The sequence below is a fragment of the Danaus plexippus genome, chromosome 30 (assembly GCF_018135715.1).
Source record: "Danaus plexippus chromosome 30, MEX_DaPlex, whole genome shotgun sequence".
NCBI classification, from domain to species: Eukaryota; Metazoa; Arthropoda; class Insecta; order Lepidoptera; family Nymphalidae; genus Danaus; species Danaus plexippus.
The window spans coordinates 1,322,703-1,342,957 of NC_083557.1; the positions used below are offsets into that span (position 1 = coordinate 1,322,703).

Genomic DNA, 20,255 nt, shown 5'->3' on the forward strand with positions numbered 1-20,255 from the left:
TGTTTATAACATACAAACTTTTTATATCTTTAATGACGCTGTGACGTAAGATAGATTGACATTGTATCAGGGTGTCATGTTTCGTTGAGGATATAATTGGATAATAAAAAAAAAATTAATAAAAATGTCTCAAGTAATACATTCAATAAAATTGTCGACGTTCTTAAAAGCGAAGAGAATCCCTTTAAAGAGGGAAGGAAAAGGGAAGAGGGGAAATCTTATCTGAAAGTAACGCACTGCCTCTTTGACATGGACGGTACTGTTTTGAGTGAGTCTCAACCTAATATATTATTTCTTCGAAAGCCATAACAATCTCGGTTACTCATATCACATCATCATCATCATCATCATCATCATCATCATCATCATCATCATCATCATCAGCCTATACTCATATCACGTAATATATATCATAGTATGACTCCATTGATATTATAGCTAACTCGTTTTTAATGAACTTTAAAATATTATATACGTTTGACAATTAATTTTATATTGATTCAGTCTTGTAAATATTTTATCTGACTGTCTCTAACAAATGTTTTTATATATATGTCTACTTTGACAAATTATAGGTGAATTTAATTATAACACACTTTGAAACATCAGGCTTCACGGAAATAATAGCTGTTTACACACGAAAGCTTTTGAGATAACAAAAGAAATATTAATAAACTAACTAACATACAATTTCCAGATTCCGAAGTCATGTATCATAAAATGATTGAGAAAATTTGTTGCAAATATAACAAAACATACACAAAAGATTTACAGGTCAAAGTGAGTGAAGTACACTATTGGATAATTGTAGCATAAATATATATACATATATACGAGTATATCAATATAGGACAATGTCCTATAATCTTATCAGATAAGTATGTGGGAGAAGTTTTTGTTTCTAACGCCATGAGAACTCATTGAAACTACCAGTTCGTTATGTAAAAGTAAATTTTTAAAATAGTCATATAATAGACATGCTTAGGGTCTGTGATTAACGAATTTCAGTCTTATTTAATTTAATAACTATTTTTTATTGCAATACAGATGTACGGGGTGACGGACAGAGAGATTTGCACGACCGTTGTTAAGGAATTAAAAATGCCAATTTCAATAGACGAGTTTGAAAGGCAGCTGAGCGATTTGGCGAAAAAATTATTGCCAAGTGCACCTCTGCAAGAAGGTATAATAATAAAATTATATATTTCATTTATTTCTATGTTGAAATAGTTGATACCTTTGTACAGACCATTCGTTGGATTTTAATGTCCTGTTTTTTAACACAATGATTGGGTAGGCTTTAGCATATATAGTGTTGTTTTGAAAATATTACTCTTTACATATTACTCCATACTCATATATAATTTCATATATATATATATGTCTTTTACGCCCCATCCGATCTCTAGATGTCGCTACTTATTGTTGGTGACCAGATCATCTCTCGTAATTTTTAATCTTCCTCCTAACCTACTTCTTAAACAAAGCCGCCAATTTCCCAATAGCTTCATTCTTTTGAGCCGAGCACGTGGTCGTTATCAAAACCTGTAATAATTCGAAAGCTTTGAAGTAATTCTATTATCTTTCGAAATAAGTAGTGAATAGAATGAATGATCAAAAGGTTATCGCGCTAAGTAGACACATTAGTATAAGTTGAGGATGTCAAAGTGTTCCAGTGTCCGCGATCTGGAAGAAATGTTTGACATATTATAACAGAATTTGGTGAGTAACTTCAATAGTCTTTTAGCAGAAAAATTTGTGAAACCGTAGCATAGAAAAATTTTGCGACATCACCATCAAACGTGCAGGATACTGTCATTTAAAATAATAATGATAACTGATAACACCAATTCAATAATAATAGCACCATTCTTTCGGCCAAGGAACAGTTTTATGTCCACCAAATCAGATGCGGGTAGTATTCTAATTTTACGTCGCGGTCAATGTAAAAAATGGACACGTGTGAACAGAATAAAAGTTATGCAAAATTTGACTTGAGTGATGAAAATTCAACTCGATATAGAGATGTGTATAAAAAGTATACAAAGATTGTTATTTTTTCGAGTAAATTAGCTAGAAGTTTCCCCCCTTTAAATCTATATTGGGCCGTAGATTTTGTTACGTAACACAAAATGGATCAATAAATTTTGCCCTACAAAATCTACTTGATCTCTTTCTATCTAGAAACATTCAACTTAAAGCTGAAATACTCGAAAAAGTTTTTAGGTAGATTCATTTCAGCTCTTTCAGGAATTTCAGCTCCTTTTAACGCACCGAAAAACTAAATGGTCACAGAATACTCCAGTGTCAAAGTAATAACAAACACTCCCTTAATGGACCTTGGACGTGAAACGGATAGCAGTAATAATTATTGGATAACGCTTCCAAAGACCTTATTTAAATAAAATATTGGGGATTTTGGGCTTGGACTATGGGATCTTTAATTTTGCAGTACTATAAACAATATATGCTATAATAATTTTTTATAAGTTTAACGATTTTATTTTGATTTTTTTATTGCGTTGAAACGCTGTCGGAAAGGCTATCTACAGTTTATATTTTTAAAAGATCGTGATAACGTACTAAATTAAATCTCAATGAATTTATTGTTTTTTTTTTTTTATTTTTTCTCATTCATTTTTTTTGATCGTTGGATATTATTTAGGAGCCGAGCGTCTTCTGACCCACTTGCACGACAGCAAGATTCCAATGGCGTTAGCAACTAACTCCACTGCCCAGGCCGTCCGACTCCACGCTACGGCTCGACCGAAGCTATTTGGACTGTTCCACCATAAAGTTTGTACAGCTCGTTGGGTTGGATTTAGATAAATTTACTAATAAAGTCTAGTGTTTTATGTTCAAGTATTATCATAAATAAATTTATATCTAGCATATTGTTGTGTTCCAATAAAAAAAAAGTATTTATGTTTAATTGAAACAAAAGTTGTGCGGAGGTAATTATCGTGTCTTATTAGGACCTACCCTTTCCTCGTGACGATTTCTCTCTTAGTGATTTACTTTTATTACTTTCGTATAAATGAATAGTCTTAATATAAAACCGATTTTCTCTGGAAAATAATAAAACTAAACTGCATATATATAACATTTTTAAACGTATAGGTAAGCGTGACGGATCCGGAAGTCCTTCGCGGTAAGCCGTACCCTGATATATACATGGTAGCTGCGGCAAGATTTCCAGAGAAACCCAAGGCGAAACAGGTAATTACTATAGATAAAGCAAAATCTGTAAAATATATAAAAAAAAAACTTGTCAAGTTTTGCATTGGAATCTTTTCCATAACCTGTGCTGCAAAAAAAAACTCCTATCAAGCTCAATAATGAGAGACAAAAATAACAATTTTTCTGATGATCATGTAAGTAAAGGTATTTATATTATATCGAATCTATCTAATAGTTAATAAATTTTTAGTGCCTCGTATTTGAAGATTCCTTTGTTGGTGTGAAGTCAGCAGTCGAAGCGGGAATGCAGGTAAGATGAAACAAATTAAAAATTTTTTTAATCCTTAAAGGTTAAAAAAGCATAAGGCCACTTGGTACTAAGTATGTGATGGTTGAAGTTAATGTCTGTAATAAAAGAGGCAACGTTTGAGGTAGTCATATATTAGGTGCTAAGAAAAATCCTAGCAGAAGGATTATTCTACATCTAAAAGTTTGAAGAAGTTAGTGATGTTCGGATTAAATTGTGAAGAGTATCTTGGTATAACCTTGGCAATGGCCAGGTATTGGATAATATTTGAGGGTATTTCCCATCAGGCAGAGGTAACATATAGGTTGAGTTTGCGTCCTATCAAACTTCGAAGGTTCTTGGTCGGTTGTAAGTTTGAGACTATCAGCGATTCGGCTTCACGCATTCAAGTGGGCTTAGTTAGTGGAAAATATTATATTTGATAACCAGAAAACTATTATTGAATATCAATGAGTAAATAAACTGAAATTTATTATGATATGTATGATGTTTTTTATGAGCCATACCTACTTTAATGCCGTAGGCGTTTGGTGTATGCCTATTACATATTATGCACTAAACTCACCAACAAGGTTACTATATCCTAAAAAGAGCGGCTGAAAATATACAACAGGCTTGAAGGACAAAAAATAATGAGATCACAATAATAGATTTCAAGAAATCGTCGATAAGATCTCTGAGGAACTATCCCAGTATATGTGAGTCGCAGTATAAAATTGAGGAAAAACGTAAATAATGCTTAAATTAACTTTAAATCCGAAGACGAGTCATTGCCGGAACTTCAGTAACGCCATCTACTTCCGACACTTCACAGTTCAAAGGTTAATGTTTTGGATGTCCAAAAAACTTTATATGGCACTAGCACTTTTAAGCCAGAAATTGTAGGTAATGTGTCCTGACAATCCTGAAGTGCAGTACTTCAAGTTCATAGGGATCACGTCGTTTTGCGATGTTACCCGCGCGGTCGTTGATATTCAACTTATAGTTGTACTTCGATGTCCGAAGGAGGCGTTAGTGTGCAAGGCTTAAACAAGTAAAGAGAATGGATTGCGGGTCACGTGTTGCTAATAAAATTATTAGGATAAAGCCATCAAGCGAAATTATCATATATAATTAAATGACTAAAATAATATATGAATATTGCAAATAGCTATCCCGAATTTGTTCATCCCTTGTAAAAAGAAAATGATAAATAATATGAGTCGTGAGATTGTTTTAGATCACTCATTTGATTATTCCCAGGTGGTCATGATACCAGACAGTCGTATCGATCGTGAGCAAACCCGACAAGCAACGTTAGTCATACGGTCCCTTCTAGACTTCCAACCGGAACTCTTCGGACTACCGCCGTTTGATGACACACCGAGACCTTGTTCTAGAATTGAAAAGTAAAAATATTGTTATTATTTTTTTTTTTTTTAATTTATTAAATTTAATATAAATGAATATTTTGTGAAAATTTTAAAACAACGAACTTGTTTTTGTTTTACATTAAATTTAGGACTAACAGATCATTTACTTTTTTAAGATAATCTTTAATATATTAGCTTAATGCACAACACAATATGGAAAGCATACACAGGATATTTTTTTTGCCGGCAGTAGAGCTTTCTTCCAGCGGTGGAGCTTTCTGGTTTCTACCCAAAGCGGTCGAGACAGATTTCAGTTAGTCTTCACTTCACTTTCACTCCCTTACCCGATTAAAACTTGATGGTACATTAGCTCACACCGCCAGAGAGAAAGCCACACTACTCGCTTTCTTTTTCACTCGAGATTATGTCTTGCCAAAACAATTTCACACTACCTTGTTTACCTGACAGCGGTTCTTTTATGACAGAGGTCCGCATTACTGATAACAATAATAATAATAATATTCTTTAATGTACACCCTTATATCAACAACTTTTAGAATTATAGTATATAAAAATGTACAACCCTGGCGGCCTTATCGCTAAAGAAAACAAAAAAGAAATCGTAAAAATCATACAAATTAAAATAGTAAACAAGTAACGAATTAAATGAAAAGTATATAGATATTTCGCAATAGATCTCAAAGTAAATAATCTAAAATAATATAAGCATATCATATACATATATATTAAATAATCGTAATTTTACACGTTAACATTAGTCGAGGTAGTAGCAGGAATCTATACTAAACGCTTAAATGACTTTTCTGACTTCTCAATTTTGTTATGTAAAGGAAGTTCATTCCAAAGTCGAATAGCAGAGTAAATGAATTCATGTAAATTAACTTTGGGCGGTTTATTGAGTCCAAAGCTAAGACAGCTGCAAGGAAACTGCGTCCTTGCAAAAGTATGGTAGAACTTCACGCCGGGACATATTCTTGGTCCATGCGAAGCACAGGTCCGCTCGTGTTTGGAATACTGCCTCAAACTTGAGAACGCGTTGCCAAATGTCACCTCACTGACTTACACTCATTGGAAAGACGTGCAATAAGGCTTATTGGTAACCACAACTTGCTTAAATCCAATCTAAGCAGCACAGCAGGCGAAAAATAATTGACCTTTCGGTATTCTCCAGAGTACAATGTGAAGTGTGCACAGGAATTGCATGCTTGAATTCCTGCATTTCCTTTCTATTTTCGGACAATCGGACGCAAAGTGGGCCTCCATCCTTTAGTTGTACATCTTCCTCGCATCCAGACGACGGGATACCCTTCATCCTTCCTCGTGCGCACAACAATAAATAGGAATATTATTCCTGCATCTGTATTTCCTTCGAGTTATAATTCAGACGTAAACAAAATAATAATAATAAAAACACTCGCATCAAAGTTGCTTAGTGTTTATGCAATTTGTTTTTCAGTAATCATGGTTCTTTATTTATGTTTTGTTCAAACGTAGGTTAAACATTCATGTCCTTAAGTCCTTCGCACGCTATTACGCTTTACAGCAAAATTTATTCATTATGTATGTCGGATTTTGAGCGCGGTTTTTTTTTTTTCAAAAAGTCCAGCACTGTTGACTCCTTCAGGGCCATCAGTACTGGCATTGGACTTCTCCATTTTGCTAAAATAAACAAATTAAATAAGAAGTACAGAATTATAATTCATAATTAATTTATTGCTGAATGGTTATCTAGTAACAAAAAAATGCAATTGAAATAATCTAAGTAAATAACAAGTAATTTGATATAACCTAAGCAAATAACAAGTAATGAAAGTAACTCACCAATCAACCGCTGGAGCTCGAGTGTGTCTAACACTCGGCTCCGGGCGCTTAAATACGCTTTCCCCACCCGCCTCAGGCAGGTGTGGTGCGTAAGCAAGTTAGGACTACCCACATTTTAGTTTTGAACAATTATAAATCCGATCCTATGTATTTACATATAAACTTATTTTAAACAGTAATAAAAAGACTAGCGAATTAAAATAATAAAAACTATTGATTCGCGATTTATCCTAATGTAAAATGCCATCCATTTACAATAATTAAGTTAGATCATTATTTACAGTAATTCTTAACTTATTCTTATCTTTCTAAGATTAGTAGTGACTTTCTCTTAACACAGCAACGGAATTCATTCCATTATTCACTTCTGGCGTCATTGAACAATTTAGAAATTCAATAACAATCAAGTAATAACAATTTTAATAATATCAACGTAATTCCTAAAACTATTCATATTTATTTACAACTGTTTTATCACAGTGTAAGTTTCATTAATAATTGTTGAGTCTCGTCGCAATATTAATTCGTGGATAATGCTTTACCCACATATTGAAAAATAATATTGTGACAACTACTTAAAATCTATTGTCTTTCAATGTTAAATGTATGCAGGTATAAAAAGCTTTGTGAAAAAAACAAAAAAGAAAATTGAAGTGACACTATGAACATTGACACAAATAACATTGACACAAAATGGACATGATTTTGTACGAGCACACTGATGATTTTTTACAAATATATATTCTTTCAAAGTTTAATATTTATAATGTTACCTGAAATTTTAACTGAGAAGAATCCTGACTTGCAATTTGAAACTGGCCTGGACACTTTAACACCCTCTACGATAGGTTTAACATTTTATGCGAATATAAATAATACATCAGAAAACGGTTATGATATTGAAGTAAAACCGGACGAATGTTGCCTTGAGGATGGAAATAGATTAGACTGTGATTATTTACGGATCTTAGACGAATTTAAAACTACCGTATCTAAAGGTATGTATGTAACACAAATAAATTTATAAGCAACAAATGAAACTACTAGTATTATTCGGATTTACTACGCGGATTTTATTATTTAAAAACTACATAATACCGACGTTTCGGTTACTTTGCAGCAACCGTGATCACGGGCAGACGAGGTGTGAGTTGTGATCCCGTGATCACGGTTGCTGCAAAGTAACCGAAACGTCGGGATTATGTAGTTTTTAAATAATAAACACCGCGTAGTAAATCCGAATAATACTAGTTTCATTTAAATGAATACTCGCGAATATCTTAGATCTCATTTATATGCATCATATTGTATAATTCTGTGATAATTTTTACAGGCTCTACTAAAAATCTAAAGCTTGTAGCACCACTATTAGATGTCTACGAAAGGAAAGGTCATTGTGTCGTCTATATTGATTCCAAATCTAACGCAAGTAAAGTTAGAAGAAATACACTAACGTTACGGTTTGATACAAAAAGTTCGAGTGGTAAAATAAATTTACCGAGAAACTTTAAAGTTTGTAAATCAAAAGACGAGGATCCATTGAACAATTGTGAGCCAGTCAATTGTGATACGTATTACAACAGCGAAAAGAGTTATTACAACAAAAAGTATAAACGATGTGCGCGAACTCCCACTTGTGTATCTAAAGATGATACTGACACTCCCAATGTTATTTATGATCCAATAACAAACAAATGTTTAGAAGAAGCTCTCATAAAGGAGGATCTCAGATATGTTAAAAGTCTAAGTAAAATAACAGAAAAAATGCAAAAACGTAGGAAAAGTAAAGGCATCCTGATCATTACTAAAAATAGATCAAACATCTCAAAGTTTTTGGACGATTTTGATTTTATTGACGAACCAGTGAAATCAACAACAAGGAAGTATTCAAAGTGTTTGTTAACGCAATTACCAAAAACACAAACAAAAATGTTGCTACACACGAGCGCAATACTAAGTACCATACAAACAACGGAACAACCGATATCGAGAAGCGACTGCACAAAGAAAATATTTAGAAAATATCTAGACGCTAATAAATGGACATTTATTGTACTTGGTATAGTTGTTACCGTTCAGTGCTTCTTAATTTGCACAATGTTTTACTGTCTCTCAAAAACTTGTAATTGCTTCAAGGACAAAAAGGTTGTGCGAAAGTTTTTCTATCACGGCCACGACGCTTCTGTCACAACCCCTTTAATTGGTACAAGTAATATTGACACGGAAACTGATTATCAGTATGTAACCGACTCGTCTAAAGTCGACCAAAAAATCAAATGTTACAAAGCGTGTCATAAAGAAATAAACAATGAAATGAAAGTAAGTATGTCCGATGATATATTGTCTAAGTGCTTAAATCGGAGAGACTGGAGAAAACTTTCCAGATCTGAAGCAGTTACTAAGGAAGGAGAGATTGTTCAAAAGATACTGGAAGAAATAAAAGATAAGCCTAACTCAAAAATAGAAGACGCTAAAAAAATAAGTGAAACAAGAGTAATCTTCGAAGACGAAATTAGCAAAGTGGTGAAACCAAAAGTTTCTACAATTAAATGTATCAAGGTAGTTGAAAAGGAGAAGGAAAAAGAAAAAGAAGATAAAAAAGAAAATGAAAAAGATACAGAAGCAGAGAAAAATAATATAGATATAGAAGAAACTGCATCTGAAAAGGAAATAAAATGCCACAGCTATAGTTGTGATTCTAATGTGACTGGATTTCAACCAAACAAAAAGGCGGGTTGTTTTAAATCGGAACCATCGAAACGAGGAACACTGTCTCTATCAACTGAAAAGGAAGCTCAAGCTAGTTTCCCAAATGACTCTATCGACGATTTCTTATCAGAACGCGGAGTTATTCACTTAGCTGGTGAAAATCTTTCAAAGTACACGTTCCACACTGATTCCAAAGAAATAAAATTATCCACTACCTCATCATTATCAAGTAAAACGTCTAAAAATTTTCTGAAAAACGTCCTATCTCTGCTCCGTAAGAAATCTAGACAGGGTCCATCTTCAGATCCTGGGCAGAAGAAGGAAATGAATCTCGAATTGATACACATGTCCAAAGCCTCCGTCTACTCATCTAGCAACGATTCCGACTGTGCCAAAATATTCAAAAGAAAGGATTCTAGAACGTCGTTTTAATTTATAAGACTTTTATAACGTTTTAGTATTTATTTTATAGGTGAATTAAATATATACCTATTATATGGTCTGTTTATTTACCGTAAGATTCGTGGGTATCTATTCAAAGGTACAATTTGAGTAGAATCATTATAAAAGTAGCTTTGAGGTCAATTTGTACAATAAATTTCTGTTATCTAATTGTAAGATCATCATAAATTCTGTTGGTGACATTACACCGATGAAATGTGAAGTGATTACAATTTCCAAGCGTTTTTAAGAAAATTTAAGCGACAGATACAATCTAGGAATATAATAATGGCTTTATTTAGAGCAGAACCCTTAAATATACAGAAGTAACTCTCCACACTGTTGCATTTGGATCACACCACTCTTATAATCCAGTTAAGTATTTTTGTGTGTATGAGCTTCTTTTTATGGAAAAAAAGGCCCTAAAAAGAAGCACTGCCAATCTGTTCCTACTATATCTATTTAAGTCTCCACCCTATCCTCTCTTTCGTCTGCCTTCTTTTATTTTCCTTCCTGGAACCCTCCACTTTGTCGCTTTGGTTGTCCACCTGTTGACTTGTGTCGCTATTAAAATTTTAGTGCTTACTGTGATGACTGTTACTTCGATTTTTTTTGGCTGATAATTCCATCTCTGATAATATATTTACCCGATGTTCAGTATATCTATCCATTGACTATTTATATTACTATGACCTTTTTATTAGCTTATTCCGGGAACACCTAAGTTTTTCAGATATAATGCACAACAGTTAGCAGGTATCTGTCTCAATTCGTTGTCTCCTTTTAAGATTCACTTGAGTGGTTAGAATTCTTTAGCTTATTTTCTTTATTGTTATAAATTTAACTTTGGTTTTCTAAGATATATTATATATATGGTGTAAATCATCCATAATAATTTCAATACAAAATTGATCACCATATATATATACATAGATATTAGATGTTTATGTTGCCAAACTTTGCCAATAAGCCCAATATATGTGGCTTGTTAAATGCTCTACATTTATGAATTAATGCTCTAATACCCGTAATATGTCTAACGTACATGTTACATCGGTTCCTTTATCAATGTATTGTTGTGCTTTTTAGGAGGTAATGAAATAAATGCCTATGTCTATGCTTATACGCTAGTTGATATATAATTGTTGATGTCGCGTGAGTTGACGGTTTATATAACGACACCAGGGTTTTTTGGTAATGGTTAAAAATGTTATTTTCCTGCTGTTTATTCAGTTGCATTAAGTCGAAATTTGATATTATAAAGTAGCGATTTTTAATTACTAACATACACTGTCATAAAGTCGTTCTTGAAAGACACAGATTTATTTCAACTGCTAAGCTAGTCTATATATATATGTGTGTGTGTGTGTGTGTGTGTGAGTGTGTGTGTGTGTGTAAACTATTATTTACGGTAACAAGAGAACGTGTGTCAAGACATACTTAAAGTTTTACGTATGTATTGCATTTAAGGTAAGCCCTCACAAGTGTATTATCGTTTGATCCTTAAAACAATTCAAACTGTTTATTTTAAATGAAACTTGATTTTAACTTACAAAAATATTTTTTACATCACCAGGTTTTTGGGCTTCTACAATTTCCATAGTAATTTATTATTTAACCATCAATTTTTTTTTATTTTAATTGCATTCATCGTCTTGTAAATTTATATATACATACATATCTTAACGTACAAACATAACTTTTTCGTGACTATAGATGAATTAAATTATTATAGATAATTAGAAATTAGAAGTTTTTCTATGACATATTTCATTTTAATTCCATTTCGTTGTTAATGGGACACGTCGGGCAGTCACACGGCGGGCAAATTGTCGACGATGGCTCCGTAGGCACTGTTACGTAGCGCTCGGGAGTCACCTTTGGCAAGATTAAAATCATTTTAAACAGAGGCATAGAATAATAATCTTTTAGCCGCCCAAAAATAAATTGTTTTAGCACAAAAAAATATCAAGAGGAATTATCTCTCTCACTTATTTCGAAAACTTATGAATATAATATTACTTGTTAACGTTTAGTAGAAGATTAAAAAAAAATGGCATCCGCTGATGTATTAAACATTGTCTAGTTGCCGTTTTATATTAAAAATCACCTTTATTTTCGGGAAATGTATATTGCCTATTAGCTTAAATCTTGACAACGGGCCCCTTGTGACGCATTGACACTAAAAATGACAAAATTAGATTACAACGACGTAAAAAGCTTTGGTGAAAGACGAAAGATTTAAACGCTTTGATGGGAAACCGGAGTGCGCATAAAAAGCTTTCTTATGCTTTCAATGTCGTTGTCAGGCGCCTTTGAATATCCCGTCCAATGTCATTCGGCGATATTTTTTGACATTTTTAATTAGCACAAAAAAACATATTTAAATCGTAAACGAATTTTTGTTTAGAGGAATAAAATTGGGTCTTTAAATCATATTACGCTCATATGATAATACGTTGTACTCTGGAAAATACTTACTCCGGGCTAAAAATTCAAATATTTGTAATAAGATGTTTTTAATATTAACATATGTATATATTTTACTTTGTTTTTATTTAAATATAATAATTTTTTAATACTTACAATCTGTAATGTTAATTTTTGCATATTAATAGGTTGACTGTTTTTATTTTAATAAATATTATATAGTAATCATTTAAAATAATCTCTTTAAAATATAGAAGTTGGTAAAGTAAGTATAGTTTCTCTTTAAAGGCTCTTGTTGTGGATTTAATATTTTATTAATTTGAACTATGTTCTCAATGTTGTCTTTTCAATTTACAAAGGAAATAAACGTCTTTGTTCCCCGAGCATTTCAAGTCATAATAAAAATACTTACGACAGGTGGCTAAATGTTGAGAACGAAATAAAATTTAATTAAAATAATATATTTTTTTTACATTTTAATATTCTAGTGTCTAAATTTACTTACATGAGTCTGAAAAGCGGAATGGGTACAAAAAAAATAATAAAAATATGTTACAATATTTGTCTTATAATATTATATTAAAAAATTACTCACGTAATACTGCAATACAAATATACAAATAAATAAATAAAATTATTGATTTTTATTTAACTACCCATTAAAAGATGGATACTGACCGTTTGCTGTGACCAAATAAAAAATAAAAATTAATAAATGTCAAATTACACAAAAATATGAAAATAGAATTACCTACCCATTCCTGAAAATTAATTAATTTTTTTATTATTATTATTATTATTAAAATAAAATAATAATAATATATAAAACATACCTCAGTCTGTAAATTTTTAATTTCAAAATTAAAGCAACATAATGCTTTTAATAAGGTATTTATTTGATGTAATAAATTTCAAAGCATTAGAAATTTTCTTACCACGAGATTCTGAAGGGAATATGAATTTTATATTATTTGGTTAAAAAAAAATATATGTATGTATAATAGAGATTTTTTAATTTTTAATTTAATTCTAACTAATTGAGATTCAAAAATTTTACGTCCAAGTTTCTTATCGTGTAAATAAGGAAAGTTTTTCGTAATAAACGCAATTATGAAGTAAAAGTGGTACTCACAAAGATCTAGAGGAACAAAAATTTAATTGTTAATAAAATTGAAATTCAACTCGTATTTTAAGAGTCTGTGACAGACAGGTATAATGTCATACTTACTCCACCACCCTAAAAGGGTATTCAAAAAAATATATTCAGAATTAATTGTTCAAAAATCTTACATGAATTTTTTTAATATAAATCATTCAAATGAATTAATGATTTAATATATTTTTTTTTTAAAACAAAAAAATAACTTACTGGCATCTGAAATTTTATATACAAAATTGTTAACATTAGAACCTGTATTATGTCAGAAAAAAAATTAAATTTAAATGAAACTAATATTTTTCGGATACACTACACTACGCGTGCTTTATTTTTATACAAAACTACATACTCCCGACGTGTAGGTTACTTTTCAGCAACCGCGATCACTAGCAGACGAGATGGCTTCCGCACGTATAAAGCCGGCGTAGTGTATCAGAAAAACATTACTTTCATTTAAATGAATAAAACTCGCGAAAGTCATAGATCTCATTAAAAATATTTAAAATCCATATTTACCGTTATCTGTTTGAAATATAAATGTATTATTTATTAGCTTCTAAAATACGAGTAATATTAAATTCATTTTGATATACACTTACATTTTTCTATAAATACAAAAAAATGAATAGTATCAATTATTAAGAATAGCATTTATTAACAAATTTTTGATAAAGTATAGAATTATAAAACCTACTATCTCCTGCAAAAATCATATCATTTCAATAAAAATACTTAAAAATAAAAAAAAAATGTCACAGAAAATATATAACACATATATACTGACCGTTATCTGTAATACATATAGAATTTATAAGGTTTCTGAATTTATTTAATAATTTTAAAACAAATGATTATATTTCAAATGTAAATAAAATTTATTTACCTTTAACTGAAACAAAAATATTTCAGTTATAATTCATTTAATTATTTAATGTAAATTCATTAACACATTCATTTAAATTTCACATAATTTGATTATAGCTTTAATTTTTGAGTGTTTTTTTTTTAAATAACCTCCAGATTTCCAAAATTTTTTTTTATAAAAAGTCTGTTAAAATAGTAGAAGTGAAAATAAAAATTTTTGCTATATATTTTTTTATAATATTCTAAGAAACAAGATCAGAATTATAAACATTAAATACAGTTCTACTAAATAAATAACTTTCAATTCTGAAACTAGCACAAACGAAAAGTTTAAACACAGTCTGAAAATCGACGACCGTTTAATGTATCATACCAACGCGTGTTACAACGAAAAAGAGTCCTGTTCTTCTCTGACGTCTGCTTAAATATGGTTCGCCCCTCCCCTCCCCTTCTCCCCTCTCCTACCCTCACATATTCTTACGATATATTTAACATACACTTTATTGTAAAATACTTACCGGTTTCTGCAATGGTAACATTAATTACTATAAAGAAATATTCGACAAACTAATTTGTATAATATAAAAAAAATACATACCCCCTTTTCTGGAACGATCAATAAATTATTTTTAATTTTTTTCTCATTAAGTAAATAGTTTTTATGGTAAAAATATATATGTTACTCACTTTCAGTGGTTTTTCATGTAAAAAAGATAATTTAAAATAATATCAGTATAATGAATTCTTATAAATTTATAATTTAATTAATAATTCTTTATTATTACAAGGAACTTTTCAAACACTTACGTATTTATCCTTTAAATAGAGATAATTTATTATTATCACAAAAAAAATGTTATATATATATAATTTTTGGAGAAATATATATAATATTTCTCCAAAAATTTGTTTCAGTGGCATTATTTTCAAATGTATAATATTAACGTTTAGTTCCCTCTCTCTGTTATCCCTTTCAAATAATTATTCGTTTAAATATCGTATGAAATCCAAAAACATACGAATGTTTAGGAATTGTAACAGCAAAGCCGTTTTCTCCTTGAATTCTATTATTTTAAAAAGATAATATTTACTAAACAAAAAAAAACTTGTAGTTTTTTCCAACTCACCGTGAACTGAAAAAGAGGGATTTTGAAATAACAATAAAATAAAATATAATATAAAAGAAGAAATTCAATATGGCTGTAGCAAAAAAAAATACTTACGACATTCTGAAAACGAAGTTTTTATTATTATTTAATTATTTTGCATGCATTCATAATTTTTCTTGTACTCATCAAACTTACCTCGGGCTGTCAGTGAATTTAAAAATATAATTAGTTCATTTAAATCCAACAACAACAATATATACACTAACATACACATACTAGACAACTATATGTAAATACATCTAACAACTGCCATTACGATTGGGGGAGAAAAATGTCAATAAATATCTATACGTTCATCTATCGATAGTACTTATCGCAATCTTCGACGATTCGATCCAGATCCGTCTCAGGATTAATCGTAAAGGTCATTTGTATCCTCAATCACAAAAGGTCATCCTTATAATGATACTCTTTGTGTCCTTTTTCCTCCTCTTCATCACTATTTTTTTCTGATCTTCTAGTTTCCGTACTCCCTCCCAGGCCTGTTGCTAGCCAAACCTTTTCAACCTTCAACTTCTCCCCTCCGTATCTTCTCTTACAGTTCTCCTGTTGTTCTACTTATGTTACATTACTTCTACTGCACAATCCCTTTGAACCGAAACTATGACTCACGAATTCCCTTTTTATTTTATGAGCTGTTTGGACCACCACGGCTCGGGAAATGTTTCTCGACTAATCTTTTTCCTTGCGCATTGTGTCATTATAAAATAGCATCACATACAACTTCCTGTAGGCAATTTGGTAAGTAATTTGTTTTAGTTAGTTGTCTCTGTTAGATATCAGTTTTTCTAATCTATATCTTGAGATGCTGAATGTTGATTTCTTGGTTTTGACATTTGTAAAGACCCTTATGTCTAGTGCTACTCAGTTCTAAATAGGATTTATTGTCGTAGGGTACACGACTATGGGCCTATATCTGTGAGAAGGGCATTAGCACCGGTACAACCCTGGCTGAACTATCCCATCTTATCCTCGCGGGACTCTCTATGTTCTGAATAGATGAACCTCTCTCATTGGCAATGGCAAAATAAATCTGCTCTGCTCTGCTCTCTGAATTTATTGCTATACCTATATCCGAGGCTCAGGGAGTACCTGCAACAAGATTGACTGGTCTGGGAACCTAACGGGATCCAGATCAATTGGCAGCCTCCGTATATCAAGACCAGGTAAAGCCAAATGTCAATACTACTGAGTTCCACCTAGCACTTGTCAGGGTTTCAGACTATCCTTCGATAAGGGCTCCAGAGCCGCCAACACCTCCCTATTTCTCGACCGTATTTTATGTAGCAAGTCCTCATCGTTGTGAGTTTTCAAATCGTCGGAGAGGATGTCGTTATTTTTTTTACCTCTTCCACAAACCAGTCTGTATATTTTACAGGCTCTCTTGTCTCCTCTTTCCTTTTTCTGTCTTTTCTATCCAGTATAACAATTCTATCCTTTGCATTTGTTGATGTTTCCATTAACTTCTACTACTACTTCTACTCCTATTTCTAACTTCTTCTATCGCTCGATCATTTTCTTAATTCTAATCTAGTATAGGACTTTTTCTTAGGTAACAGGACTTTTTTTTAAGTTAAGTTTAGTCAATTTTTATCTAACCAGATTAGGTTAAGATATTTAGATTTATTATTGTTTGCTATTCACCAAAACCAATACCTATATTCCATTCGAAATGTAATAAAATTCAGGGGTTAGAATTCTCTAAGAATATTGCTTCAAACATTTTCATCCCCTAATCGAAATCTTTGCCCATATAGCTAGCATTATATTTAAATATTCAGATTGTGACTCGGATACAAATAAAAATATATATATAGCGTTTCTTTCGTCATCTTCAGTCGTTACGTTAATGTTTTAAAATACTTTTTACGGTATAATAATAATAATCAAACGAACAAAATACAAACTTACTGCCTCCTGTCAAAACATGAGTAGGTTGAATAAAAATATTTAAATTTCAGTTTATACTCTACGTGTATAATACTTACGGCGCCCGTCTGAAATGATGAAGCGTTATATTTAGTACTAAGTATAATATGCTCATTTATATAAACATATTTAAATATATATATATGTATATATTTACCTCCATCTGTAAATTTTAGATTTCATAAAAAACTTTCGACGTAAATTAAAAAAGTTTAGCTTAAAATTTGCAATATTTAAGTTCACAAAATTAATTTCGATTTATGTTTTTTTCGTTTAAAAAATATATATATTAACATTTATACTCACGGTAAGCTGAAATTTTTCATAAAACTATTATCCTTTTGATGGGAATATTGTATTATTTTTTATGTAGTTTTCAAAGTTAAACTTTTCACTCATAATACAACTGCTGTTGAATCTGATAAGTGACTATACAGTATATATGTTACTGTAAATACTCGAAGTACGGCAAGTCTTAAGATGTTTCCAGTATAATGAGACCTAAGACTTTCGAGATATTTCTTTTATTTTCTACTAAAACTTAGTTTTAAGATTACGAGTTTGTACATGTTGAAAATAGGAAGATTTTGTCGGTTTGTTAGCAATTCGAATTCAGTAAATGCTTGGTTTTCCTGCTGCCAGCTGATATTGGTTTTGTAAATTAAATAATGAGTTATTGTTAAGTTTTTACTTCATTCAACCTAACTTAATACGTTTTTGAACATTCAACATTAGGATTTTGTTAATGGTAGGATTTACCGCAGTTCGATATTTTACAGTCACACATATAGGTAATATATACATTAATAAACATTATATAAATGATAAGAAAACATACCAATAAAGTAGAACCAGCCTGAAAGATGAACAGTCATTAAGATGTTGTTAAAATATTTCGACATTACTGAATTGATGTAACGGGCCGGTCTCGGTACTGGCCCACTATTCCGGCGACGCTGTAAAAGCCGCAGGGCTGACAGCAATAAACATTACAAATAAAAAGGTTGATATTTTTCTTACCTCGGTCTCCGTGGTATTCTGAAACCCAGAAAAAAAATCTATAATAATTTTGAACTTTAAACTTTACATAATTTTGAATATAACCTTAAAAAAATTGTCTTTCATTTTAATTCGAACACAAATAGTCAATTAAAATATGAATTAGGTATGTGTGTATGTATGTATGCATGTATGTGGGTATGTGTGTATATGTGTGCATGTTTGTACTTATATGCTAACAAAATATTTTTACTAACCCCCCCAGCCGAAGTTGTTTCAGTTGCATCCTAAATACAATATTTTTATATTACAAATAATTAAAAATAAAGTTACGTCAATAAAAAACAATGAACAAAAATTATAAAGAAAATAATATATTTACAGTAGTATTCTGAAACATTCAAAATGGTTTTGAAATTAATTTATGAAAAATATTATAACGAAAATAAACTAAAACGGAAGTCCGAAGATTAATATATTTGTTTTATTTAATGAAATCAGCTATGTAATGTTAGTGGTTACTCACTGCTGCCTCCTGCAAATATTTAAATATAAAAAAAACAGTTATATATACATATATATATATATATGTATTTATTAAAGAACTAAGATTTGATTCGCTCTATGAACAAATGTATAAAACAATAGTTATCGTAACCAACTGTCTGCAACACGAAGTCCTTCACGTAACATCAAACAATACTACTGCTATGCCATGATCCCGAGGCAACTATGAAGCGTTCCGGGATAAATTATAGCCTATATCTTATTCTAATATATTAACTATATTAATGTGAAGTTTCATCAATATCGATTAAGTAGTTTTTACATAGAACTGAAACATACATACATAAATACACTCACAAATTTTCCCATTTATAATATTAGTATTGTTTTAAAAGTATTTTATTGTAAATAATATACATACAGGTGGAGAGGCGTCGGAAGTCTGTAAAATATATATTTTTTTATTAAAGTTTTGTTACACTAAGTTTTTCGTTCGGAAAGTTGGACCAGCTTAAACTGTAAAGCTGTGTTGTAAAAAGATTTCATAACATTTACAAATGAACGTTACATAAAAAAAAATACAGACAGTTTTATTTCGTCTGCTCAGTGCAAAGTAATCGAAACATCGGGTAAATGCAAAAAAAAAACTAGGCAATCATCATCACTTTTTTCTCGCCTCGATCGGTAAAGTGCAAGTGCAAGTTGAGTTAAGCGACCTCAGCGTTACCGAACGGCTTTTTTGGGCATGAGTTCCCTTTACTGCCCCTGCAATTGAAATTAGTGGTTCGATCTAAATTCTTTTGAGAAAAACCACCCCATATAACTGGGCTATCGAACAAAATAATCGTAACTCGACGCACAATCGGTTGCCGAGATCATCTCGTGGATGAATGACCTGTGTCGTATAGCGTTCCGCTCGCTAAACTCAATAAAAATATTAACCTTTGTAGTGCCATGCGAAATTGATCCTTTAGTTATATATCAAATATCATAATATAAAGCTTACATTCGCATTTGCCTCCGTATCTGTCTGTAATGAAAAAATTAACGCTTTAAATAAAATAGCATTAAAAACTCTTCCGGAAGACCATTATGAAAACATAAGTAGTTCACGTTAAATTTAACTTTCTGGATTAAATTTTAATTCACGAGGCTGAGAAGAATAGTAAAATAAAATATTTAAACTGCAAGTAAATTTACATCTTCACTTTAATGTGCAAAAAATACATCAACTGTATTTATACAATATGTTTTGTTTTCCTCTTAAAATAATTTTAATTATAATGAATGGTAAATAGTTTTTTAAATTATACTAATAAGATAAAAAAAATGTGAATTAATATATTTAGCTAATATTAAAAAAAAAC

At 30.9% G+C, this 20,255-nt stretch overlaps 2 protein-coding genes and 2 long non-coding RNA genes across 4 annotated transcripts; 2 read left to right on the forward strand and 2 right to left on the reverse strand.

Moving 5' to 3' along the window:
* Positions 1-56: 56 nt before the first annotated feature.
* Positions 57-4,896, forward strand: LOC116776482 (probable pseudouridine-5'-phosphatase). The gene is made up of 7 exons (XM_061525653.1): positions 57-268; positions 698-780; positions 1,048-1,183; positions 2,666-2,796; positions 3,121-3,219; positions 3,431-3,490; positions 4,730-4,896. The coding sequence occupies exons 1-7, from the start codon at positions 250-252 to the stop codon at positions 4,877-4,879; spliced, it is 678 nt and encodes a 225-aa protein (XP_061381637.1). The 5' UTR covers positions 57-249; the 3' UTR covers positions 4,880-4,896.
* Positions 4,897-7,357: 2,461 nt separating this feature from the next.
* LOC116776621 (uncharacterized) lies at positions 7,358-9,885 on the forward strand. Its single transcript, XM_032669857.2, has 2 exons — positions 7,358-7,679; positions 8,015-9,885. Exons 1-2 carry the CDS (start codon positions 7,403-7,405, stop codon positions 9,820-9,822), a joined length of 2,085 nt encoding a protein of 694 aa, XP_032525748.2. The 5' UTR covers positions 7,358-7,402; the 3' UTR covers positions 9,823-9,885.
* Positions 9,886-11,338: 1,453 nt separating this feature from the next.
* Positions 11,339-14,156, reverse strand: LOC133319817 (uncharacterized). Its single transcript, XR_009753308.1, has 3 exons — positions 12,940-14,156; positions 11,942-12,862; positions 11,339-11,709 (listed from the first exon to the last, which is right to left on the reverse strand). It is a non-coding gene; the product is annotated as an uncharacterized LOC133319817 (long non-coding RNA).
* Positions 14,157-14,977: 821 nt separating this feature from the next.
* Positions 14,978-18,899, reverse strand: LOC133319816 (uncharacterized). The gene is made up of 3 exons (XR_009753307.1): positions 18,639-18,899; positions 18,403-18,420; positions 14,978-18,238 (listed from the first exon to the last, which is right to left on the reverse strand). It is a non-coding gene; the product is annotated as an uncharacterized LOC133319816 (long non-coding RNA).
* Between the last annotated feature and the right edge of the window lie 1,356 nt (positions 18,900-20,255).

Coding starts and splice junctions, on each gene's coding strand:
- LOC116776482 (XM_061525653.1), top strand. Junction 1,184..2,665: donor AAGTGCACCTCTGCAAGAAG/GTATAATAATAA, acceptor GATATTATTTAG/GAGCCGAGCGTCTTCTGACC. Junction 3,220..3,430: donor AGAAACCCAAGGCGAAACAG/GTAATTACTATA, acceptor ATAAATTTTTAG/TGCCTCGTATTTGAAGATTC.
- LOC116776621 (XM_032669857.2), top strand. CDS start 7,403: ATGATTTTTTACAAATATATATTCTTTCAAAGTTTAATATTTATAATG. Junction 7,680..8,014: donor TAAAACTACCGTATCTAAAG/GTATGTATGTAA, acceptor TAATTTTTACAG/GCTCTACTAAAAATCTAAAG.